The sequence below is a fragment of the Mus caroli genome, unplaced genomic scaffold (genome assembly GCF_978045245.1).
Source record: "Mus caroli unplaced genomic scaffold, Mus_caroli_1 scaffold_2, whole genome shotgun sequence".
Lineage (NCBI taxonomy): Eukaryota > Metazoa > Chordata > Mammalia > Rodentia > Muridae > Mus > Mus caroli.
Window position 1 is genome coordinate 87,614,990 of NW_028227257.1, and position 26,404 is coordinate 87,641,393.

Consider the following 26,404-nt stretch of genomic DNA (forward strand, 5'->3'; position numbering starts at 1 on the left):
GGTTTGGGGGAATAACAATGTCTGGGAGAAAGAGGATGTTAAGGGGCAGGCCCTGCAGGCACACTTGTACCCAAGTGGAGGTGGAGAAGTGACCAGGACTTCTGGTCTCCCTGTCCCTGTAGCCCAGGACAGGGATCTGAGACAGTAGGTACCAATGCATCAGGAAAGGTGTTCAGAGGGACTACAATCAGGAATGTCTGTCTATCGGAGCCAAACAAACAGAAGAGACATGTGTTCAGAACAGAACCCCCAGAGGATCCCCTTGGCATCCCAGCCTCACCTGAATCCTAGACTATTAGCCTCGGATTCCCTGCACCACGACCAACTCTGCAGATACAAGGTTCAGTCTGGGGAGGAGGGGGAGGGGGGCGAGTGTACGACAGTGCCTGAGACATGCCTGGTCACATCCAGCCTGCCTCCTGCTGCAGGACTGAATCAGCCAGTCAAAACCAACCAGGGAGTGCAGAGCACTAAAAGCCCATGGGGGAAAGTCAGAGTTAAAAAATCCAAACTACTCTACCCAAAAGCAGGCAAAGGACTTCTGTGGTCATTCAGGAAACACAATTACCACCTAAGCAAGATACGCTGGGTAGTTTCTCTGTGCTTGGCACAAGCTGGGTCATCTGGGCAGAGGGAACTTCAAATAGAAACTGCCTTCATAAGACTGGTCTGTAGGCAAGTGTAAGGAAATTTTCTTGATTAATGATAGATGTGGGAGTGGCCAGACCACTGTGGGTGGTCCCACCCCTGAGCAGGTGGTTCTGGGCTATATAAGAAAGCAAGATGAGCAAGCCATGGGAGCAAGCCAGTAAGCAGTGTTCCTCCATGGTCTCTGCTTCAGTTCCTGCCTCCAGGTTCCTGCCTGAGGAACAGAGAGACAGAGGAGAAAAAAAGAAAGAAATTGGCAGTACAGGCATTGAAATGCTATTCATCCTTAAAAGAGGAGTCCTGACACGCTACCATGTGCACAAACTTAGAGGACATCACTGCAACTGGAAGATGCTGGCTACAGGACAAACCTGAGAGACTTTGGGTAGTCAGACACCATAGGTAGGATGCACAAGAGTGGTAGCGAGGCATAGTGGGGAGGGAGGGAGGTACTGTTGAAAAGGGACAGAGTTACAGCCTTACAGAATCCACATATTGTGGTAGTGACCCAGCATTGTGAGCTTATTTAACAGCCACACTAAGCAGATTTCATGCCATGTGTATTTAGTACAACAAACCATAGTGAGCCTGATGTGTTGGTCAGGCATGAGGGTTCGCTATGTGCCTGTAATCACAGCAGTTGGGAGGCAGAGCTGGGAAGAGTGGCATGAGTTTGAGGTCAGCTTGGTCTACAATAATGAGTTACAGGCCAAGCAGGCAGGGCTATGTATGAGAAACTCTGTTTCAAAAACCCCAATACATGCACACATGCACACAATATAATACACATGTACATACATATATACATATACATACATACATACACATACATTTATAAACACACATGCATATGCATACATATATATACACACAACACACAGGTGTGTTACATGCATGTATGTATACACATACATGTACATACATATAACACACATATATGCATACATATATAAGCACACATACATAGACATACCTATATACACATATAAAACATACATATTCATATATATACATATACAAACACATATACATATATATACACAAACATATACACATATATAACACATACATACATATATACATACATACACACATAAATTAAAGGTGGCATAGTGATTCACACCTGTAACTCTAGCACTCAGGAGGTAGAGGCAGGAGGATCACAAGTTGAAAGCCAACCAGGCCTATATAGTAAGATCCTTCTGCAAATAACATCTATAAAAAATAATTTATTTTATTTTATTTTATTTTATTTTATTTTATTTTGGAAAAAGCTTGTGAAAAGCCAATAGCTCTGGGGAGAACTTTCTTCTGTGCAGGGAGCCTAACTGAATTTCAGTTTTTCCTTTTCTTTGTTTTCCCCGTTGCGTCTTAAGAACTTGGGGGATGAAGGTGGCTCCTGCAGCCCCAGCAGTCACTTTGGGGCTAAGTGGAGGCTGCTGCTCGCCTTGTGCCCTTCCTCCCAGCCTCACCCCACCTTCCTGGCTCAGGCTTCCTTGGGCTCTGTCTACATCAGCTCTTGCAGGCTGACAGATGGCTTGGGGGCAGGGCGGGAGGACCTGGACTTCATCTAATGAGCAAATATTGATGGAGCCTCACCTCAGGCCATGTCTCACCTGAGCGTGAAGGCTCCAGGAGGGAAGAGACAGATGCCCTCCCAAGGTCTATGTTGGGAAAGCAGAAGTTAATTACAGAGCTAGCGGTCTGTGAAGACTCAGCTGACCTGAGGTTTTCTTTGACCCTGGTTATTAATTTGATGTTTTGTGCTGGGACATCCTTCTTAGAGTAACGGATGTTTCAGGGAGCTGGAGAGATGGCTTAGTCAGGAAAGGGTTAGTACGCAAGCATGAGAACCTGCGTTCAGATTCCCAGTGCCCACATAAATAGCAGGGTATGATGGCACACACTGGTGACCCTGGCATCCAGGGGGTGGAGACACAGATTCTCTGGGCTCAGTAGCTAGACGGTTTATTTACATCAGTGGGCTCCAAACTCAGAGAAGCCTTGACTGAAAAATAAGAAGGGAGGCACCCAAGGTTGATCTCTGGCCTCCACATTCACATGTACACAGTTTTACACACACACACACACACACACATACACACACACACACGCATGCGCGTGCACGCGTGAATACACAAAAGTGCACACATATAATCACCATCTCCCCAGGGGAAGACTACCTTCCACAGGCTAAGTTTGCAGTTCAGATTGGCCTGACTTTCTCTGGAACCTAATTTTGCCATGGAAGACTGTGTGCTCTGTAACAAACAGCTTCCTCTGCACCACGGAGAACAGTGGGGGTTTCCTTTCAATCTAGGCTTAACTCTAGAATTTTATCCTGATGTCCTCTACTGCCCCACACAGCCTTCCGTCCAAAGGTGGGGGATGGGGAGCAGGCATATTGGAGGAGCTAGCTGGCAGACATCATTCACAGAGAGAGCCAGACAACCCAGATTCCAGGCCTGGGCCTCAGGTGGACTCTGCATGTCTAAGAAGCCTCCTGTGGTGCTACTGGTGTGAATAGTACCTGCATCATTCTTGGGCCCATCCCAGGTTGACAGAGGTCCCAGAGACACAGGTATGGTAGATCAGCTTGGCTGCTCAAGGGCGAGTCCACAGGGTCCCAGTAAAAAAAAGGTGTGTATTCCAAACTGCTGAGCTGAGCTTCATTTTAAAGAAACAGCTGGTCTTCCGGTCCTGGCGCCAAGCAGCGTTTCCATGGCAACCCTGCAGCCTGCACCACCTCCTCTCCTGTGTATTCCAAGCCTGTGTCCCAAATCCCCTTCTCGGGACTCACCTCTTCCTACTCTGTTTTCCCTTGGAGGTTATTTTTAAACCCAAAAAGGCTAGTTTTGAGGACTGGGGATGTGGCTCAGTAGGTAGAGTTTTGTCTAACATTTACGAGGCCCTGGGTTCAACCCTCAACACTCCATAAACCAGAGATGGCACACACCTGTGATCCTAACACTTGGGAGGTGGAGATAGGAGGATAAGGAGTTCAAGGCTATCCTTGGCTATATAGTATGTCTAAGGGCAGTCTATACTCTACTGAGACCTTGTCTAGAAAGACTGACAGACATACAGATGATAAATGGCAGATAGACAGACAGTTTGCACCAGATCTAGCCTGCTAGCTAGTACCCAGCACAACAGACTGGAATCTGGGTTGGAGTGGGGTAGGCAGTCCTCTGTCAGTGGTTCTCGGTGTTAGTGGCAAGCGTGTGACACACCTAGAGAAGGCAAACCCTCTCTCTGCACTCAGTCACCATTTGGCCATCCACTCAGCATTGACTTCATCTCTGGGGACCAAGGAGCAGTAGTAACAATATCTCTAAGTCAATGTCCTCATGGGGAGGGCAACCCCAGGAGACACCAATCTAGATACTAGTAGTCCCAAAGACAATTGATTAGAAAGGAGTATAAACCAGGAGGTGGTGGCACATGCCTTTAATCCCAGCAGTTGGGAGGCAGAGGCAGAGGCAGAGGCAGAGGCAGAGGCAGAGGCAGAGGCAGAGGCAGAGGCAGAGGCAGAGGCAGAGGCAGAGGCAGAGGCAGAGGCAGAGGCAGAGGCAGAGGCAGAGGCAGAGGCAGAGGCAGAGGCAGAGGCAGAGGCAGAGGCAGAGGCAGAGGCAGAGGCAGAGGCAGAGGCAGAGGCAGAGGCAGAGGCAGAGGCAGAGGCAGAGGCAGAGGCAGAGGCAGAGGCAGAGGCAGAGGCAGAGGCAGAGGCAGAGGCAGAGGCAGAGGCAGAGGCAGAGGCAGAGGCAGAGGCAGGCGGATTTCTGAGTTCGAGGCTATTAAGATCATGGCAGGTAGTAACCCAGTGAGGAAGAAAGGAAATAATGTCCAAAGTGTCAAGAGATAAATTTAAGCTGGACTCTGATATACATACGTACATACATACATACACATATACACATATACATACACACACACACACACGTGGTGCAGAGGAAGCTGTTTGTTACAGAGCACACAGTCTTCCATGGCAAAATTAGGTTCCAGAGAAAGTCAGGCCAATCTGAACTGCAAACTTAGCCTATGGAAGGTAGTCTTCCCCTGGGGAGATGGTGATTATATGTGTGCACTTTTGTGTATTCACGCGTGCACGTGCATGCACGTGTGTGTGTGTGTGTGTGTGTGTGTGTGTGTGTGTGTGTGTGTGTGTGATAAAATTGTATGGCTCACGCCTTTGATCCCTCAGGAGGCAGAGGCAGGTGGATCTCTATGAATTTGAAGCCAGGGCTACAAAGTGAATTCCAGGACAGCCAGGGCTGTTATACTAAGAAACCCTGTCTCAAAAAGACAATAATTAAAGAAACAAGCAAACATGAATGAATAAACAAACAAACAAACAAACAAATAATTCTGTGTATCAATAGGTGTCATTCATAGGTCTATATATTGCACCAGAAGGATGTGTTTAAAGCTTACTACCTCATGAGGAAAGTGCCTATATTCTGCCTGCTTTTCAGAAGAGGAAACAGGCACAGAGGAGTAAGTCTGAAGTCATGTGATTAATGAGATACCAAGTTAGGGTTTGGACCCAGGCATGTGACTATTGAGTCTGTAGGCTAGCCTGTGCTTCTTTGCTGGCAGTGGACTTCCCAAGGCGGTGGGAAGATGTAAGGAAAGATGTGGGAAGAGGCTTGAGGAGAGAACTTCCATCTCTGTGTTTCTAGGCAGGACCTTCACTCATTCATCTGGTCAGACATCATTCACCATCAAGGGCATGTTCTGTGAACGAAGCCATGGCAGCCTCTGGTCTTTACCCTCACACATGGTCTGCACGCATGCGGAGGGGAGAGAGGTGGGTGGGTCTATTAAGTCAAGCCAGCTAGCTGAAGGAGATCACTGTCCCCAGTGGACGCTGACCTCCTACAGGCTAAATTTGTAGTCAGAATGGCCTTGCTCCTCTTGGAACTTCATTTGGCCAGAGAAGACTATGTGCTTTGTAACAGCATCTTCTGCCCACCCCTGTTCCCCCCATCCCCCACCCTCCACCCCCCAGGTCAGTGGCTAAGCAATTCGAAAGCAGATTTTTTTTTCCAGTCTGAGGAAGATCTCTGCTTCTCTCATTAAACTCAGGCTTGCAGCCTTACCCACCCCATGTCTGTCTGTGTCCTCCCTACACTGCCCATACAAACTCCCGAGCTTTCTAAATCTCTGTAAAGGAAATTATGTGAGATCTATACATAGTTACAGATGTTATAAGGGAAACTGCTATGCTGAGCCCAATAAAAACCCAGCTAGAACGGGTGGCTGGAATCGCACAGATTGTGTGGCTAGAATCACACAGCATCCAGAGAAGGCAGTGTAGAGAGGGGAGCCATGTAAGAAGATGCTCAGAGACCCTGACTTTGGACTGGACACCCCAAAGCATAAGTGGCAGCTTGACAGGCAGAGACATTAGAGAGGAGCATTCTAGGACAAAGCAGTGGCTGAACGTTTTCATCCAGAGAGCAATGAGTCTGTAGGTGATTGACGGTAAGGCACCAGAGGATGAGGTGGGCTAGACCCAGCCATTCAGAGAAGAGATAGAACCGAGCATGGACTTGCCACTCTTCAGAGGATCTGGGCTCACTTCTCAGCACCCACATGGTGGCACCATTAGTAACTCTAGTTCCAGGAGATCCAACACCCTCTTCTGACCTCCACAAACTGCATGAAAGTGGTAGACAGGTGAAACACTCACATATAAAAATTAAATAAAATTTAAAAACCAAGTAAAAATCAAATCAGCATAACTCTTTTCTCTACCAGGAGAAAATCGGGTATCATAATAACTGAAGCTTGTTCAAGGCCTCAAAGTGGGTGGGCAGCTCAGACAGGATGAGAACCCAAAGCCAGTTCTGCTCAGAACATGTGTGGCTCCCAGGTCTGGATATCTACGGAAACAGTTGAGGATGGATGCTCCCAAGGCTTCTTGACTTTCCCTTTGGTGTTGCCTACCTGGACACCGTGTCCTGTGGGCCTCCTTCTCCAGACCAGTTAGGTGTCTGTTGGTTTTGAATGAATGGTCTGGATGTTTGAACATTGCCCACTTTACTATATTCCTGTTCAAATCTGAGTTTGACATTCTTTGTCTGCTTCAGTGACTTTCGACCCCAGAGCTGTCTCTCCATCAGCCTTTGACCTCCAAAGTTTCCGTGTGAGCCCCTCTCTCAGCACTGGTCCCTTCATCTGCAGGAGCCGAAAGTCTCTCTGTTAAATAGACTAAGGGCCAGGAGCTCAGCTCAGCCTGTCAGTGGCTTCTGTAAGACAGCAGTATACGGGCTTCATACAGCCTATGATCCAGTTTAACCCCTTAGACACTTTTACTTCCATTTCTTATCTGTGGTGGCCATGCTTGCTTGGTGTGTGTGTGTGTGTGTGTGTGTGTGTGTGGTCACTCAAATACCCATGTGTGTGCAGGCATGTGGAGGTCAGAGGACATACCTTAGTTGTTTCTTAGGTGACACGTCTACTTAGCTCTTCTGAGACAGAGTCTCTCACTGGCCTAGGACTCTCCAAGTAGCCCGGGCTGGCCAGCAAGCCTGTGTCTGGCTCTTCACCACTCATTGGGTTACAAGTATAACCTTGCCTGGCTTTTATTACATGGGCCCTGCTCACTTTTCTAGACACGGAATCTAGACTCTTTCTCCAGAGCAGCCAGAGAGATTGTTGATTCTATGATCCTTGCATAATTGATGAAGCCATGGGCCAGGACAACAGTTTCACCCCTGTCATGATGCCAACTTATTGAAAATCATAAGCTACTGGAACAGGACTGTGTTTACCCGTGAAATAAGGAGTGCACTCAAGATTACCCTTCTAACAACGCCTGCTGTTCACATCCGCATCCCAGAAGCTTTTCTCCATGTTAGAGGAGGAAGTACATTTGCTGAGCCTGGCAAGCATATAAATCATCCATCAAGGGTGACACAGGGTGGAAAAAGTGCAGAGAGGTGCAGGTCTCCGGGAACAGCTGTGCTCTGTGCTCAGTCATGTGGAAGGCGCAGCAGTCTCTACCTTGGAGATGTGAGTACAGCAGGGGAGGTAGTGTGCTAGGGAACAGGTGTGCATTCTCCTTAGATGTGGGGCTTAAGCCTAGATTCTCCTCGTTGGGTTAGGATCTGATAAGTCACCCCACATCCATTTCCTGTGTACTCACTCTGCAGCAAACATGATGTTCTACTCCCAGAGAGTTTACTGAGGGGTGGGATGAGAGACTCCATACTCAGGAGCAAGGAAGTGCTTATGCCCCAACTCCTGAGACTGAACTCATGGCAGACACAGCTAATCCACCAAACTCCTGAGACTAAACTCATGGCAGACATAGCTAATCCATCAGAGGGTTCGTTCTTGCTCAGCTCAGGCATCCTCGTGCTGTATCAATGGGTAAGGACTGATATACAAGATGAAAGGTATTGGCTACCCTGGGTACATCTGTATAGAAAGGTGAGCAGCAGCCTTTCATTTTGGGCAGTTCTGAGGACGGAACCCACACAGCCTCATGTGTGTGACCAAACCCATTACAACTGAGCTACTCCCCCAGCCTGCTGAATATGGCCTTTTAAAACTAAGGGTTATTTTTATTTACGTGCATATGTCTGTGTGAGTGTGTGCCACTCACAGGTGCCTGGGAAGGCTAGAAGAGAGTGTTGGAGCATCTGGATCTGCAGCCATAGGCAGTTAGTGTGAGCCACCTGATGAAAGCGGTGGGAGCTGAACTCAGGTCGTCTGGAAGGCCAGCAAGTGTTCCTGTCTCTCCAGTTCCCTGAGTGTGGTCTTAAAAGGTCCAGTGTTTGGGGCTGTGCGCTACCGAAGGCCCAAAGAACAGCTCCTCGCCATCGGTGTGATCAGAGGAGGAGGGCTTCAGCCTAGAACTTGAGGCTGATGAATGGTGAAAGAGACAAAGGCATCTCAAGTAAGATGACAGTAATCTGGATCCAGAGGGGCACACACCCTTGGCATGGTGAAGTCACCAAGGTGAGACTGGAAAAGAATGTGAGGCCAGGCCATCAAGGGCCTTGAACAAAAGACTTGGAATTCTATTTTAACAGCAAGAGCTCTGGAGAGTCTGCGAGGGGAGAATGGCCTCAACAAAATGGTTTCAGGTAACTCACAGCAGCAGTGCATGCAAAGACAGTGACAGACAGACAGACGTGAGAGGCGGGAGGAGAAAGAGAGATGGAGTGGTGGGAGATGTCCAGGAGGGAGGAATCAGGGACACCAAGAACCAAGACGAGAAAAGGAGCATCGGATAAGACGTCTCCAAGAACAATGGACTGCTTAGGGCAGAACCCGGTTTGAGGGGGAGGGGTGTGTGTAAGAGAGCTGAACCCAGGAGGAATTTTGTTTTCTTCTTCTACTTCCAGGTTTTGTTTGTAAGCTTTCCAGAGGGAACTATAATGGAAGGTGCTGCATAACTACCTACAGCAGGGCTTGGAGGACAGACTGGTTCCTTCCTTGACCCTCCTATCTAGTCAAGAAGAGGCGTTCCCTTTAAAGGGCAGATACTGGGTAAGCAAGGAGTTGAAGATAGCCAAGGATATTGACATGTTGGCAGCTATATTTCTTCATGGTCTGAATGCCCCTTTGGGGTCACAGTTAGGTTGTTGCCACTAGATCAGAAATTAGAGTGCTCACCCAATTTCCAGATATGTGCTAATGAATGGTGTGTGTGTGTGCTGTTAAAGATTCTGGCTTCATAATATACATCACTTACATTGTGGTTTTGACTTCTGTACCCTTGTGAGTTTTTTTTTTTTTTTTAATAGGATCATGGGAAGAAATGACCTAAAAGAGAGATCTGGTCTACCATGATTTGGGAGTGAAATGGCTTGCTTACCCTAGCCCATGAATGTGTTGCCTACCAGATCCATAGTTATAGAAGTTTCTTTCAAATGCACAACGCAGAACCCACAGGGCAGCTTGTTCCCTTCAAGGCAGCCCTTTGCAGTTTATCTTTGGAGTATCTGCTTTGCTTAGCTTTGCTAAAACAACAATAACAAACACAAGCCAACAAGTAGAGAAAACTCTTCAGTTTACACAGTCTGTCTCTCTTACTTAATCCTCTCCCTTGAGAAAATACAGCGAGATGTCTGCCTCCAACCACAGCAGAGCCAGGTCGAACATCTCCCTTCAAGCTGCCATTTTGACAGAGTTGTTCTTCCTTCTAAACCAGAAACAAAACTCTTGCATCTCTCGCCCCACATCCTGCAACAGGTCTGCCAAACGTACAAGAATATGATTGGACCACAGGAGGTCAGTAATATCAGAACAGCTGGCTTCCGGTTACTATAAACTCGGAGTGTTTCTCCTCAGGTCCTTACAAGCTGCCTGAAATGAGAACCACCCTAAAGTGCCCTGCTCCCAGGTGTTGGTTGGCAACAGGTATTAAAGTCCATGAGATTCACAGATCCTACTGCCTGGATGCTGGATAAAATGGAAAATGAAAGCCAGTGCTATAGGTTGAGACCTTGTGTGACTAGAAGCAGCTTCCCTGTTGGGCCCTAGTCGGTACCTTCTCTTGACTGTCTGCTCCCTTTTCTCCTGGCTAACTCTCAGGGTCTGTGATGGTGGCTAACACTGACTGAGCACCCATTGTTAGATTTGGGCTGGAACACGGGATACATTTGCACTGGATGTCAGGATGCTGGGGGGAGGGGGGGCTGGATGGGGGACCTTTCATTAAACATTTACACTAGTGGAGGGTCAAGGCCTAAGCATGAAACATGAATGGTGGATATCTCAGGCCCAGCAGGATCATTGGGGCTCAGAGTAGGGAAGGTCACAAGCCCCAGGGCAGTTGGATGACTGACATTCCCCTGGAATGTTTTGCTGAACCCTTCAGTCATGGATACAGCAAGCCACCTTCAGCAACCTGGCAGGGAGAAATCAAGGGGAGGTCTCCCTCAGGGTCCTCTTGGGCTATCACACAGTGTTCTAGCAGTTTAGCTGACAGGAAGGAGTCTCTAGGGCCAGAGCATAAAAGGTCAGGAAATCAGGGTCACTCAGGGAAAAGGTGGGGGTAGGTTAAGATTGGAGATGGGCCAGGAGGGCTCAGAGAGAGAGGCCTTGGAGGAACAAGGGGCAGTTTCCATCCCAGCACTTACTGCATTCTGGGCACCATGCTTTGTGTGTTTTGGCTCACAGTTTGAAGGTGCAGTGTGTTCTGGTAGGAAAGGTATGGCTGCAGGCCCTTGAGGAGGTTGGTTCTATGGTTGGTTATATTGTATCCGCAGTCTGAAAGCAGGGAGATAAATTCTTGTGCTTTGCTAGTCTTCTCCATTTTAATTTGTCTGAGACACCCCCCCACCCGAATGGTCTCACCTATGGCCAAGATGGGTCTTGTCACCTCAATTAACCTAATTTTGATCATTCCCACAGGCCGGCCCTGGGGACTTGCTTCCTTAGTGATTCTAGGTTCTGTAAGGTTGACAATTTACCACAGCATGCTACCTAATCTCATGATGATTCAGTAATGAGGAAACAGCAGGTAACCAAGGCAGGTGCGGAAGGCGTAGGTCTCTGGCTGGTGTCAAAGCAGAGAGAAGGTGGATCCACTCAGATGCCTCATGCCTTCACTCACTCAAAGACTATATAGCAAAATCACTCTGAAAAGGGCCTTTGAAGGCAGCTTAATTATTTATACTATTTATTAGCCTAATTACCATTCCGTTTACTGTTGCAATTAGCGCAGCCTCCCAAGGCGGCCTGTCTGAGTCCCCCAGGCAGGGTTTCTCCTGGCTTAGTCAACCTCAGCCACAGCCTCTGTGCTCCTGAGGAGGCTGTGGCCCTATGGCGCCTCCCCCAGGGACAACCTGCAGTGCTGTTTGGATCCCTGGCAGGAGCCTCAGCCCATGATTCCAGACTTCAAGGCCCAGGTATAGGCAGACACAGGGAGTCACTGTGAGACTCTCCCAGAGCATTGGCAGCTACACAGACAAGGATTCTGGAACTTTCCTAAAACGAAGGAAGAGTCAAGAAACCCTACCGGGCAGGACTGGCAGGCATTTGCTTCCTCTGATGTTGGCAGCTCCTTTGTATGGACTGCAAATATCTCAGTTGTGCCCCCACGTCCCCCACTAAGGCCCTACTTGCCTTATAGGGATCTGAAGGATGCTTTTTCCATTCAGAGTCTGGTGAGCATGACCCTCTCAGGGCACCCTGAGACACAGTGACCTCCACCCCCAGCTTCCTCTCATGGCCCCTGCAGGGTGAGCTCTCCTGCCTCTGGTCCACAGAGCCCCTGTCTGGCTTCACAGCCAGGCTTCCCTACTGGGTTCTGTAATCTATTGTTCCAAGAGTGTTTGCTGTGGAAAGCAAAGATCCCCTGGTCCCTATCCTGATGCCAACATGGCAAAACTCTGGCCTTGAGTCAGTCACTCCCCACACTCTCTTGCTCTTCTTGTCGGTAAGTGTTTTGTACAAAGGCCCCATCGTGTGCTGCTTTGAGCATCTGCTATTCCTACAGTAGGAGATGAGGTCTTCAAAGGACACACTTGCACAGCTACCAGAAAGCCTGCAGGTCAGGCTGGGTTTTGTCTTGAAATAACACCACTGGTGAGCCTCTGTCTGTCAGCGCGTCCTTCCTTTCAGACGAAGGAAGGTGTACTGGAAATGGAAGCCAGGCTGCTGAAAGGCTCTGAGGGAAGGGAAGGTATGAAACCAGGAAAGGCAGGGCCACCAAACGTGAAGGGAGGCAGCCTGGCCTGGGCCTGCCTCCATCAGAGCCTCTGCTGTCCCCTCCATCAGAGCCTCTGCTGTCCCCTCCATCAGAGCCTCTGCTGTCCCCTCCAGTGCTCTCCCCACTCTGAATCCTCTCCGGAACATTCCTCTTTAAAAATTTTAGTCATCACTATTTTGGATTCTTTGAGCCTGGGCCTCATGTAGCCCAGGCAAGTCTTGAACTTGCTATGTACTCAGGGATGACCTTGAACTCTTGACTCTCCTGCCTCTACCTCCCTGTGTTACAAGCATGCACCACCATGCCTTACTTTTTATGTTATGTTAGTTGAACTCCATTATAGCATTTTCATGCATATGTCTCACTCTTGTACCTCACCCTTCCAAATAGCTTCTCCCCACTCTCATCCACGTTTCTGTCCCCTCTTCCCTCCAGTACTTCCTCTGCTTTTATAGGTATAGGCGAATCTACTTGGTGTAGGAGAGAAGACAGTTTGTCAGTTGTGTCATCTTCCAGTTGTGTTGTCTTCTTTTTCCTCCTTTTGTGACATGCTGGGGACTGAATCAAGGCTATGCTAGGCAAGTGTTTCATCACTAAGCCACATTCCAGTCTGAAGGTATGTCTTTCTTCCCATCCTGATCCCCTTCTTTGGTTCTCCTGTTCTTTAGAAATCTTCCTCCCACATCATATTCCACCTTCCACTTTCCTGTTATACATATATGCATAGCACACACAAACATAGATGTATGAATACACATATAAACATATGTGCACAAACACACATATATGCATGCAAACACACACTTGCACACACACAAACACATGTGAACACAGTCACACATATGGACATGCATACATATATGCATACATTCACGAAAACACACAACCACACCCACACAGACACATACAAGGACACATGCATGCACAAGTGCTCTCATGTATGAACCTGCATATACACATGTGCACAGGCATGCACACACACACACCCCTCTCTCCTGCTTGCCACTACCCCTCCATGATACCCCAGCAGCATAGCCACCTTAAGCAGTTAGGACCCTTTGTCAGGCACAGTATGAACTTCTCAGGTCCTCACAGGTGAAGACTTAGGTGTGTGTGTAGATACACTTGCACTTGTGTGTATGTACACATGGAGAACAGAGGTAGATACCTGGTCCTATGACTCCCTGGTGCTGGGATCATAAGCACTCACCACTATGCCAGGCTTTTAGACTGGTGCCACTGATTTGAAGAGATCTCCATGCTTGCACAGTCAGCACTTGGCAGATTGAGACAGCTCCCTGTGCCCATGGGTGAAGTTTTTACTTTGTCCTAAGCTAACCAAGTGAACCAAGGCCTAAAGGGAGGGAAAACCAATCGGGAGTGAGATTGCCCACATGCCACGCCTCTCACGGGTCCCGCTGTACCACAAGGCAAGTGCAGAGATTGCTCAAAGCCCGCAGCACCCCTGCAACCCCGTGCCTATGCTGTGAGCATGCTGTGGCTGCAGGCAGCTTGCTTACCCACTCCCCAGCCAGCCCCCGTGCAGCCTCCAATCCATTTACCCTCTCAGCCTTCCTCCAAGCCCTGTGCCAGTTTCTAAGAAAGCTAAGCACACCCTGGCTTTAATGAGCGGAAGTGAGGGCAAAGGAGATCAATGCAATCTATCAACCTGCCCTGGGTCTTTGCCAGGTGGACTCAATCACACAGAATTCCCTCAGGGCCCTTCCCTGCTTTTGTTCATTCATACTCCTGTGTAAATGCCCCTCATGGCACGGTCCCAACTTGTTCCCATAGAGCAAGCTTCAGGAGGCAAGCGACACTCTTGTCATTATAATGGAAAAACTCATAAAGCTTTCTTCGTCACCCTAAAACCTCAACCGACCTCTCGAAATATCTTGTAATCACCCTTCAATGCAGTGCGAACATCGTCTAAGCCTTTCCTTTACTGTAGTGTAAAGGCATGAAAGCCTTTCAGCCAAGGAGTTAGCACTTAGTGAAAGTTCCGATGGGAAGGCTTGGGTACAGGCCACACAGCAGCTCCACTGGGGACATTGTCAGAGCTCCTCCTGGCACTGCTCAGGCCTGTCAGCCTCAAGACCTATGGGCATTATATACAAACTGGAGTTGAGCTGAGAGGACCCTCGAGTGTCTGGGCGAAGCACCAGGGTCCTCAGCTCTCAACCCAAGCTAAAGGTTGGTGGGGTGGGAGCTAAGGACGAGGGCCAAGACAGCTTGCAACTGATTTAAGTACAGAATGGCAGGTACAGACTTCTCAATTGTCACGCCCACTGCTTCTGGGACACAAGTGTCTTTCAGATGCACGCAGACGTACCTGGGTTCACTTCAAAGAACTTCCAGTGTACTTAGAAACGTAAATCAGGATAAATGCACAAGAATCATTTTAAAATGTTTCCAGGAAGGGCTTAGGAGATTCTGAAGTGAGATGCGTGTGTGTTTTAGTTTCATCTCCTGCTGCTGTGACCAAACCTGACAAGAAGGAACTTATAGGAAGGAGAGCCAATTCTGGCTCACAGTTTTAGGGGATACCAGGCCATCATGGTGGGAGAGGCAGGAAGCCAGAGGGTGAGGCAGTTGATCAGATTGCTTCTGCAATCGGGAAACAGATCAGACAGGTTGTGGAGCCAGGCTGTAAAACCCCAAGGCCCAACCCTAGTGGCCCACTTCCCTTGGCAAGACTCCACTTCCTCAGCCTTCCAAAACATCGCCACCTGCTGGAGGCCAGAGGTTAGAACACAGCAAGTCTAGGTGGGGTGGGGGCGGGGCATAGCTTACATCCAAAGCACAACTTCACACAGTTTCAAGGGGGCTATCTCAAAGGAAAGAGGAAGAAGAAGAAGGGAGGGAGGGAGGGAGGGAGGGAGGGAGAGAGGGAGGGAGGGATGGAAAGGAGGAAATCAGAATGTCAAAAGAGTTTCAGAATTTGGCTTCTTGAATATTGTTGGGAGAATAGAAAATGGCAGAGTATCTATGGAAGGCAGTTTGGCTGATCCTCCAGAAGTTACATGCAGAATTTCCATATGATCTGGAATTCAACTCCCACATGTATTATGTCCTGAAGGAACACAAACCAACAGGCTGTGATGTCCAGGGAGGAGGACTAGGGAAAGGAAAGCAGGCGGGGTGTGTGAACAATGGGACAGACCTTAGCAATGCTCTGAGTGGTGGGACTAGAGAGCTGGTGCAGCAGGTACCAACATCTGCTGTTTTGCAGATGACCAAAGCAGGGTTCATACACTGCTTCCCACAGCAGACAGCTCACAGCCATCTGTAACTTCCCATCCAGGCACTCGGACAGCCTCCTGTATCCTCATCCAAGTGTACCTGCACACATATGCTCAGATGCACACACACACACACACACACAAAACTAAAAATAAAACAAAGCTTTGCAAAAAGAGTCATTATGCTAACTGTAAGACACCAGACACAGAAGGTCACTTGCTAAATGGTTCTATTTATATGAAATGTCCACGGAGACAGGCAGCAGGTATGTGTTTACCAGAGCCTGGGGAGGAAGGACAAGAGGCTTTCACTCAGCAGTGCAGGTTTTCTGCCAAGGTTATGAATTATTCTGGAGCTAGGTAGAGTGGTAGTTGGTTAACAACTCGAATGTACTAAATGGCACTGATTCATGATTCATGCACTTTAAAGTGGTCGGGTTTTGTGTGGATTTTACCTTAATACAAAAACCCATGGGAACTAAATAGAAGCCATACTAAGTCCACAGAGGCATTAGAACATATGGAGCATGCGTGAGGATGGCCTGACCAGGGACTGCAATGGGATGCTTGCCTCAGCTTCACTGACCCTCCAGCTTGACCTCATGCTCTTCACTTCACACACGCTGGCCTTTCTGTTGACTCTGGTCCTGCCCACAGCACTGAATGCTTTATGAGGATAGAGAATGGGTCACTGTGTCACGGAGGAGGGAGCAGTCACTACTGTGTACCCATCCCCGAGTACAGAGCCTGGCACACAGTATGTGCTCAATAAATGTCATTACAGGGGTAAGGAAAGGAATAGAGGGCCGGGTGTGGTGACATAAAACTTTAATCCCAGCACTTGAGGGGCAAGGCAGGAGGATCTCCAAGTTCCAGGCTAGCTTGGTCTACATAGCGAGTTTCAGTCTAGCCTGGGCTACATAGTTAGAACAGTGAGACGCTGCTTGAAATGCTCAACTTAAAGAATAAGAGGGAAGGAGGGGAAGGGGGAGGAGGGGAAGGGAGGAAAGGGGAAGGAGGAAGAAGAGGAGGAAAAGTGAGTATAAACACAGTGAAGGGGAGAGAGGGCGGGAGGGAGGAATGCTTCTGTTTTCTTCTCCCCTCTGCTGACATGCTAGTTTCTACAGTTTGGTTATGAGGTATTTTGTGTGCTCAAATGTGTTGGTTCTGATGGCCATACAAAGAAATCCTTAGTTATTAAAATTCAACTCTACTGGGACTGGAGAGCTAGATCCGTGGGTAAGAGCACTTGTTGCTCTTGCAGAGGACTTGGGTTTGGTTTCCACCACCCACATGGTGGCTCACAACTGCTTGTACCAGTTCCAAGTAATCCAAGCAATGCCCTCTTCTGACTTTTGCAGAAACTTCTGTGCATGCATGCACATAGTGCTCATGTACACACACACACACACACACACACACACACACACACACACACACACACACAAGAACACTTGCTTCTGTGAAGCTATTTTCTTCATCTTCAGACCAGGTATCCCCAGAGCTAGCAAGAAATAGTCTGTGTAGGTTGTGAACACAGAGGCACTAAGGTCGGGGTGGGGTTTGAACTGATGCCCTTTAGTAGAGGAATGTGCAGAGATCCTGTACTCAGGGTAGGCAAGAGAGAGCCTCGGCCTCAGTATCCCCATAATGTGGCAGGTACCCAGGAAAGAGCTCGTGTCTGTTTATTCTGATTGTTTCTGGATCTTGACTCAGGTGTCCTCTTGCCCTTTTGAGTTCTCTTGCTGGTCTCTTCTTTCCCTTCTCTCTTTGCCTTAACCACTGCTTGCTGCTTTGGCTCTTTCCCCTACTGAGTCCTTCTCCTGCATTCTTAGTTGCGGATTATATGGTCAGCATCTAAAACCCTGGGCAGGGTGCAACAGTGTTTTCTGTATGGGATCTACTAGGAAATAACTCACAAACCTGACTCTTGGCTAATTTTCCTGTTGCTGTGATAACACGCCTAATAGACAAGGGGAAAGGCTGTCCTTTGGCTCAAGGGAGAGCAGGGAGATCAAGGCAGCAGGAGCTTGGAGTAGCTGTTCACATCACAATGGTAACAGGAAAGCAGAGGGCAGTGAAGGCACACTGCTCTTCAGCTCCCTTTCACCATGGATTTAGTGCTGGATTTCATCCAGGGGATGGTGCCACCCACAGTGGACAGGTCTTCCCACCTTGGTTAACATAATCAAAATAATCCCCAGGTATGCCCAGAAGCCTGTCTCCTGAGTGATTCTAAGTTCTGTTAAGTTAATAATTAACACCAACCATTACACTAACTAATCTATAAGCCATACCAAAAAGAGAAACTGGGGGAGGAACCAGGAATGTGATGGGCCAGGACCTGCCATTGGGAAGGGACTGGTAGGTCCAAGTACAGAGATACCCTATGTGATTGCTTTGAAGGGCTTAGCACTTCCTGCGGCCGTGTGCTCATTTCCCTGAAATAATATATGCTAATCTCGTGATGAAAAATTCATACTGTCTTTGTTGTTGCTAAGCAACCAGCCCAAACATGTTTACTGTGTAAAATCTCTCAGGAGGGCCCTGGGCTGTACCCAGTGCCTGGAGCCGACAGATGTACGACGCAGAGAAAACCCCAAGCATCAGGGGATATTTTGGAAACTTACCTGCAAAGATGCAGACTCCTGTTCACCTGTCTGGGGAAACAGTGCCCTGAGCAAAGCTTTTTCTTATTAAGCTCTAGCTAAGTGATCAAATATTTGGTTCTAGAGCCAGACTTCATGTCCCAGCTCTGCGCATGAATGTTACGCTCTCACATTTCTCACCGGTAAAGTGCAATTGTCTGGTACATAGAAAGAACTTATGTAGATGGCAGTGCCAGACCTGATATTTGCTACTCTGTGGAAATGGGTCTTTTATTGTTGTTTCATACAGACAGATGAGTTACTAGTCAGGGGATTTACTACAGAAAGCTGGCAGTTGAATCCTTTAAAGAGGTGAGAACTGGGCTGGGGTGGTCTTAATAGTAACGTGTACTTAACATGTAGGAAGGGTTGGGTTCAAGCCTCCCCTGCCCCCACCAACAACTATCAACAACAATAACAAATGAGAAAAAGGCTGAGAACCTATGGAGGTCAGCTCTTAGAGCAGCCAGAGTCCAACTAGTTCCAGAAGTGGGGTTAGCAATTCACAGGACCTCCAATAAGAGTCATCAAAAAGGATGTCCAGAGAGTGGCCTCTCAGACTTGGAGAAAGATGTACTTTGGATTGTGGCTGGCATTGTCCCTCCTCAGGATTTCCCATAATTCCCTGAGTGTCACCTCTCATGGAGCACCATTACACGCTCTGTAGCAATTGCTGGCTGCACCTTCTGTCTCCTCAGCAGCAGTATGTCTGCCTTTTACCGTATACTGTGCTTCAGATGCACTCATTAACCTTTAATGGATGACATGATTAATGTGTGGTACCACTGCTGTGCTTGGCCCGTCTCACTCATGGGTGTAATGAAAACAAGCAGCCTAGAGATGCTGCTCTGAGGCCATAGGAAGGAGGACAATTAGGGGTATCCTAGGGCCCCATTGATGGCATTGTAGCCCCAGTCCCTAGAGCAAGACTTTTATGTTGCAGGTGGAGAAACAGTGCAAATGGGTAGCATCAAGAGGCAGCTTGTGAGAGACCATGTACAGGAGGATCTCAGGCCTAAAAGCCCATTCATTAGAGTACTGGCCTAGCCTACATAATGTTCACAAATACTATGTCACGATGAGATGGCTTAATCGGAACCATGTTGGTACATAACTTCTTACAGGAAAACACACAAACAATAAGGCTAGGTACATTTTAAAGAAAATAAACCAAGTACCCAGCACTTACATCAAGAGGCAGAGCAGAGATCAAAGTCCAGAGGCTACCCATGCTCTATGCAGCCTGTCCCTTACTGGCCTTGCAGGGTGTCACCGTGCATGTCTCAAGCCTGGCTTCAGGTTTTCTGTAAATGGGTGCTTGCCTGTATGACCTACTTTGTGGTTTGTTGCCCCAAGTCCATATTGTATATAAAACCTTTCATTCAATATACACATCCAGGCGGATCACATGCCCTGCTTCCTAGCAGACATTGTCAGGGACATGGGAAAAGTGAAGGACATACTTTGGACTTTGGAGGAAAGGACTTGACTATGCATATATTATTTGACACAAATCCAGCATTTATTCATCCCATGAAAACTTGGAACTCAGCTTCTGTTGTCAGCCATCATGTTTCAGCTCTGATGGATGGAAAGAGCTGAGTGAGCTGGGCGCTGGTATGGATGGGTTGGGTGTGGAAGTGGGGAGCAGGGGTGTGGGTGGGAGAGCTGTGTGTGACAGTGGGGAGCAGGGGTGTGGGTGGGAGAGTTGGGTATGGCAGTGGGGAGCAGGGATGTGGGTGGGAGAGTTGGGTGAGTACAGATAAAGGCCAAGCAAGTTCACTAAAGTCTCTGGCTACATGTTGCCTTTGAGAGGACAGACAATATCAGGTCTCCTGGGAACCTAAAAGTTATTTGAAAAGATCCACTTATGGCACTTATGGTCACAGTCAAGCAAATGTCACATAGGGGTATTAGGACCCTAAAATGAAAGCCTCTTGACTTCAGGATGATCAAGGGGGAGAACAGCCTCTCTGCTCACCCAGGAATGCCAAAAGGGACAGTGGGAACCTGAAACCTGGGAAGAGGAAATTCCAGAGAATGAAGACAGGGAGTCTGAAGGCGGCTTTCACATAAATTCTGAGACAGTTGTGAAGGAGAGGACACAGCCCTCAGAGCACCTCCCTGAGGGGCCACCTCACTGACTATTTCTTCTTCAAATCACAGGTCAGCTGTAACCCGGACTTCCTGGTGTTCCCAGTGATTCCAGCAACCCAGGAATGTCCTGTGTAAGAGACTGAATTGTCTGCATCTTCCCCAAAGGCTGGACACAGTGAGGGGGAGCAAGAGCACTGTGACCTGTGACCTGAGACAGCAGGGCATGGTCTGCAGAGACGATGCTGCAGAGAGTTCCCACCCTCTGCTACCTGGCCCTCAGCAGGAGCTCCTGATCACCTGTGCTGTGCCCTGACCTCTTCCCTCCAGGGTGCTTACAAATCTCAAGGTAAAACATATTGGCTGTAAAGGAATAGTCAATAGCATATGTCCAGGAAAAGCTACATGCGTGGTCCTTTATTAATGTAGTAAATCACAGGGCAGAGCAGGGACTTTAATAAAGGCCATAACTTAAAATGGGAGGGGAGGGGGATAAACAACTACGGGAAGCTTCAGCCAGCGCTGCAGCATGGTTCCGATGAGCTACGATTTTCTGCAACAAAGTTGCAGAGATCAGGAACACGCCCCTGCTTTCTTGTTTATAGCCCCACTTGTAGAAAATGCCAAGTTTCAGTTGGAGTTACTGGTGATAAAACCATGATCATTTCTCCCCCACTCAAGACCCTGACCCCCATAAACTCCATCTGCAGACTCCTGGCAGATTTTGAACCCCTGGGAAGACCTCCAGGCTCTTTTTTTCAGTACAAACTTCAATTTTGTTTATCCATTTGGGGCATAAATCAGATTAGCAGCCTGCCCTATGACACCAAAGACATTTCCCAGCAACACAGCCAATGAAATGTGGAAGCACCAGGCAGGGATGCTGCACCCTACAAACACCCCAGACCTGAGGGGGACACAACAGCTGCAAGCTGCTGGAGCCAGAAACTTAGAATCACCTCCCTCCTCCAGTACTGAGTCCTCTCTCTGAGCATCATCTTCAGTGAGCCCTGCTGACTGTCCTCAGTCACCTCCCACCCTGCGCCTGCCTTCTTGGCTTCTTTGAAATCAAGTGTGCTTGCTGTCTTTGTTGTTACTTTATCTGGGTCAGTGGCTGAATCAGAGCACAGTGGCCACCAAGACACCTTGAGCTCTCAGGCCATCGTTTTCACACCTATTGAGCCTCTGTTGCCAAGTTCCCTGGCACCATGGAACGAGGAGAAGAAATGTAGATGGGTGAGCATTACTTATCAACAGATATTCATGGGTGGACATCACTGGGCCTCCGTAGAACTGGCCCTGGGCTGCAGAGCCACAGCCCCTGCACCCATATCCCTTGGAACAGAAGGCTGGGCGCCTTTGTTTGCCAGTGGTTTCTTATTTGCACAAATGCCATTTTCTAGGTAGGAATGAGTGTAATGCAGGTGGATGATATGAATGGCAGCCAACGTTGGGAGCTCTGTAAAGGGCATTTGAAGGGATGATATAGGACAACGGTCATAAGGGTGGTTGTTTCACGGGCTAGTAAGTAAAATCCTCCCTCGTATGGTAACAGGAAGAGATCGAAAGGCTGAGAGGCCATCTGTATGGAAAATGAGTGGGGAGGAAGAAGAAGAGAAGGAGGAGGAGGAGGGAGAGGGAGGGGGAGGGGGAGGGGGAGAGGGAGAGGGAAAAGAAGAAAAAAGTAAATACTGAAGAAAGAGTCACAGGGGTGAGCCTTCCTGGAGAAACAGGCACCTGACAGACAGAGGGGGAGGGGGCTGGCTGAAGGGGCTACTAGTTAGGAATCTTAAATCAGACTAGCTCAGGGACAGTGAGGCTCAAAACCAAACCAAACCAAACCAAACCAAACCAAACCAAACCAAACCAAACCAAACCAAAACAAACCAAACCAAACCAAACCAAACCAAACCAAAACAAAACAAAACAACACAAAACAAAAACCTCTAACTGTGTGGCCTTGGGCAAGTCACTTGCCCTCTCTTGAATTTGTGTTTCCTAATTTGTAAGTTGAACTATTCCCCTCTACCTTTGTTGGTCTGTTACGAGCAAGAATATATGTAAAAGTCTTACCAGTGAGGCCGTGTGGGGGTGACTAAGCCATGGCTGGCTTGCTGCCACTTATTCTAATGAGGTGTTTGGGGGGTTTAAGTTGCAAAGAAATAGCCTGGCTTGCACGTCTTTGGCAGATAATCAACATTGTGTGGGCTACTGGGGGTCAGTAGGACAGTCAGAAAGGAGCTGGAGGCAGTTCACACTAACTGCTCCCCAGTCAGGGGCAAGGCTGAGGGCCACGGCTGAAAGGCAGCAGGATGCCATCTGTCCCTCAGGTATCTCATACACACCAGATGGGAGGGCAGAGAACCACACCCTCACCACGGGAGGGGGGGAGCCCACTCCCCACTCGCAGACTGACCTCCCACCACTCAGCAGCTCCTGTTTACCATTGACAATGTCACTTGCCTGGGATTCTAAGTGCCTCAAGGACAGCAGCCATCTCCCTTTTACTCTCTCTGCTGTGACCAATGACACAGGCTCCACTCTGGGACCCGGGGCGGGGGTGTCTTCTGAATAATTAATTTACCAGGAAAAGAAGAACTGGCTCAGAGCAAAGATGCTCCCAGAAGACCAAAACCAGGGAATCTGTAAGTTCCTGGGACGTCCCTGATGCACACCTGACCTATGGCCAGCCTTCCTCTGTCCAAGGAGCACTGACCTCCACCTAAGAAGCTTTCTGGAGTCACAGATCATGGAGAAGGCCCTTCTCCCAGATCTCCCTGCTTCCATTCCTGCCTGGGATGCACAGTCCATTTCCAGCTCAAGTGGGGCCACAGATGCAGGGGGATAAAAGCCCTCTGAATCTCCGGAGACCCACGGGGAAGCTGAGGCTCAGCTGCTAGGAGTGGGGGGTCTTGCAGGCTCCTCCTCACTGGCTCCCTCTAGAGCCCCCCCCCTCCTCCACCGCGCGCTCCTGCTGTCCAGCTGGGAGGAGGCGTCACCTCCTCCTTTCTGGTTATTTTTCAGAAAATTTGTTTCTCCTACAGTCTCCCTCTTTCCTCTGGAAGACCCCACTACCCTTGTCCCCTATTTCTGCAGACGTCCCCCGAAGGGTATTCTAACCCTGCAGCTCCCCCATCCTTCCAAAGGCTCACCACCTCTCCTCCCTGCACACTGTCCCCCAACCTCATTCCTTTCCCAGCCCTCTGAAGCCTTCATTCCCCCCTCCCTCCCATTCTCCTTCATGTCCTTCCCCCATTCCTCGGGGCCACTGCGACCCCTGCTGCAGGTCTGCAGTCCCTTCCCAGCCTGGCAAAACATAGGGTGGCCCGGCCATCCCACCTAGCCTTCACTCACCTGTTGGGCCGCCTGGAGCACACCGGGCCTCGCCTTCTCTGGGTCTGGCTCACGGTCCCGCGGCAGCAACCCCTTCTTGGGGTGCATGTGTCGGCACAAGCAAGTGACCCCGCACAGCGCAAGGATGCTGGTGGCAGTGCCCAGCGTGGCGCCCAGCGCGATCACAGGTACCGACAGCACCATGGTGCCTGCTTCCCGCGGCTCGCCCACCTCCCGCCGGCCTCCTGCACCTCGCGCTCCTGCCTGGCTCCAGCCGCTCTCTAGACTCCGAGGGCGGGGACGCAGCCAGCTGGGAGGAAGGATGGCTGTAAGGACGTCAGAGGCGGAGGCTGACCCAGAGGCGCGTCAACCGCTACCCCCTCCTCGCCACCATGTGACCCGCCCCCTATTGCCAGGAGGGCAGGAGCAGGTAGGTGATAGCCTCAGGTTTGTGTGTTCTATGTACACAAGCACACACATGTATACACACGCACACACACACACACACACACACACATTGGTAGGTGATAGTCTCAGGGTTGTGTGGGGTCATTCCTAGTGTTCTCTCTCTCTCTCTCTCTTCCTCTCTCTCAGGTGATAATCTTGGGGTTCTTTGGAGCAATTCGTAGATCTCTGTGTACACACATGTATGCACACAGAGACACGCAGATGCACACACGTACATGTATGGAGACACACACACACATTGGCATGTGATAACCTCAGGGTTGATTCCTAGTGCTTTATGTATAGACACACACACATATGCACACATTCACAAAGACACACGCAAGTGGGTAATTTTAGTGTTGTCTGGAGACATTCTTAATGCTCTGTGCACATGTGTGTACACACACAGGCAGCTGGACCTAGGAAGGACTGGAGCTTACTAAGGTCACAGGGTCAATCAACCAGGGCTTCAACCCAGACCCGGAACTCACCTCATCAGGTTAGTAACCCTTTGCTTGCCACGGCACCCTTCCCCCTCCCCCAGAGCTGGTAAAAAGGCTGTAAAGTGGATGCCCTGAGCCTTGCAAACACTCACACAGGACTAGAGCTGTCTCATTTTCTAGGCTCACAGTGACTTCCCACTAAGGACAAAGACAGAGACTGGGAGAAGGAGTGTGGGGGGAACAAGGAGAGAGATGGGGGAGCCTGGGGTATGGCAGGGGCTGGCTGATGCAGTGTGGCTTCTGGCGTGGGGGTCCTATGTTCTGGTGGGTTGTATTTACAGCTCACATTGATTACCTGATCTGATCAGAAGAGACCTTACCTCCTACATAGCTGAGGACACAAGGACACTAAAAACCTTGCCAGCCTCCTGAGGCCACACTCAGTGTTTGCTGATTCCAAGTCCTGTCTTCCAGGGGCCAATGACAGCAGAGGTTGCTGCTAGGGCACGAGGCTCACAACAAGGACAGCGTGTATGCTTGTGAGGAAGGGAAAATGAGAACTTGTCTAGAAAGGTGACTGTCTTAGCTCTAGGAAACTGAGCTGTTTGGTGTTTTTCGTTATGAGGAAGGTTTCCTCCACTGAGGACTAGATGTTGTTTGTGGGCGCTCGGGGTGCTGGGCACTTCTGAGAAGGGGCTCGGCAGGATTTAACCCTAGGCTTCCAGGCAGCTGATGATTCCAGCAGCTCTTGTCTGTCTCCCCTCAGGTGTGATCATTGCCTGGGTCCCCCTTCTCCTCCCACTAATTTATCACTTACCCACCGCACAGAGCCCCACCCAGGACTCCGTGCCTTAGAACGGTTGTTTTTCTACACAGCATGGTTCTGTAGGTTGTCTGGGCTCAGCTAGGTGGTTTCTGCTCAGAAGTCTTCTGGGACTGCAGTTATCCAGGGGTCCAGCTGGTTTGGGCTGTGCAATGGAGCACTCAATGGCAGCAGCTGGTGCTGGGCCACCACAGGAAACACTCTGAAACCTCAGCAGGCACCCTTGGTTCTCCTCTGCATGGCGTCTCTCTGTGGCCCAAGCATCTCCCAGCATGGCAGCCAGCTTCGAAGAAGAAAGCCCCGACTGCCAGTTCTCCTAAGGGATGGGTACAGGAGAAAAATCATTTCTTTGCTCAAAGTAATATGCTTGTTTTTCTAATTCTTTCAACATCTACCAGAATGGATGTTTCTGAAGCCTGCATTGGACCCTGACTGTCACAGACATAAACTCTCAAAGGTTCTCCGTGGATGGACCCCAGGAGAAACTCAGATGCAAACACTGCCACAAGGTTGGTCCTGCTTCTCTTCAGTCATCCCTAGTAGGCTGGAGATTCATTCATTTATTCAAAAATTAGAGGCTGCATGTTACTCATGACTGCACACAGCAGGCACTCAATAATTGTTAAGTAACCCACGTGATCATCTCCCTAGGGGTTCTGGCAGCTTGCAGGGAGTTCCATTTTCAAGATCACCTCCATTTTATTACATTGACTTTCCCACACTTATTACTTGTGTGCTTGCTCTACATTACACCAGGAATAATTTCCTATTAAGCTCCATTTGTTTACAACTATGAACTGTACTTCTTGAACACCCACCTCACCCCCATCTCCTGTGTTCTATTTAGCAGCCTCTCTCATCAGAACCTCCCTGGGAGGTTCTTTTGGCTCCCGAGCTTGGCATTGCTAAACATGCTGGAGAGACGAGAGGCTTAATTAAGGCAGCTGGCTGCAGGTCTCCCAGGCCTGAGCTGCTCCCCTGGGAGACTCTTAATGCCACCAGTCAGAATAGAATCTACTGAAGGTATGGATGGAAAGAGGAGGAAGAGC

General features: G+C 49.1%; 1 protein-coding gene across 1 annotated transcript in view; it reads right to left on the reverse strand.

Annotated features, from left to right (window-relative positions):
* Positions 1–23,925, reverse strand: part of Syt13 (synaptotagmin 13) — a 41,379-nt gene extending 17,454 nt beyond the window's left edge. The window contains exon 1 of the mRNA XM_021156263.3: positions 23,661–23,925. Coding sequence (XP_021011922.1) covers positions 23,661–23,843 — 183 coding nt within the window. The 5' untranslated portion in view covers positions 23,844–23,925. The remainder of the gene's footprint in view (positions 1–23,660) is intronic.
* Positions 23,926–26,404: the final 2,479 nt, after the last annotated feature.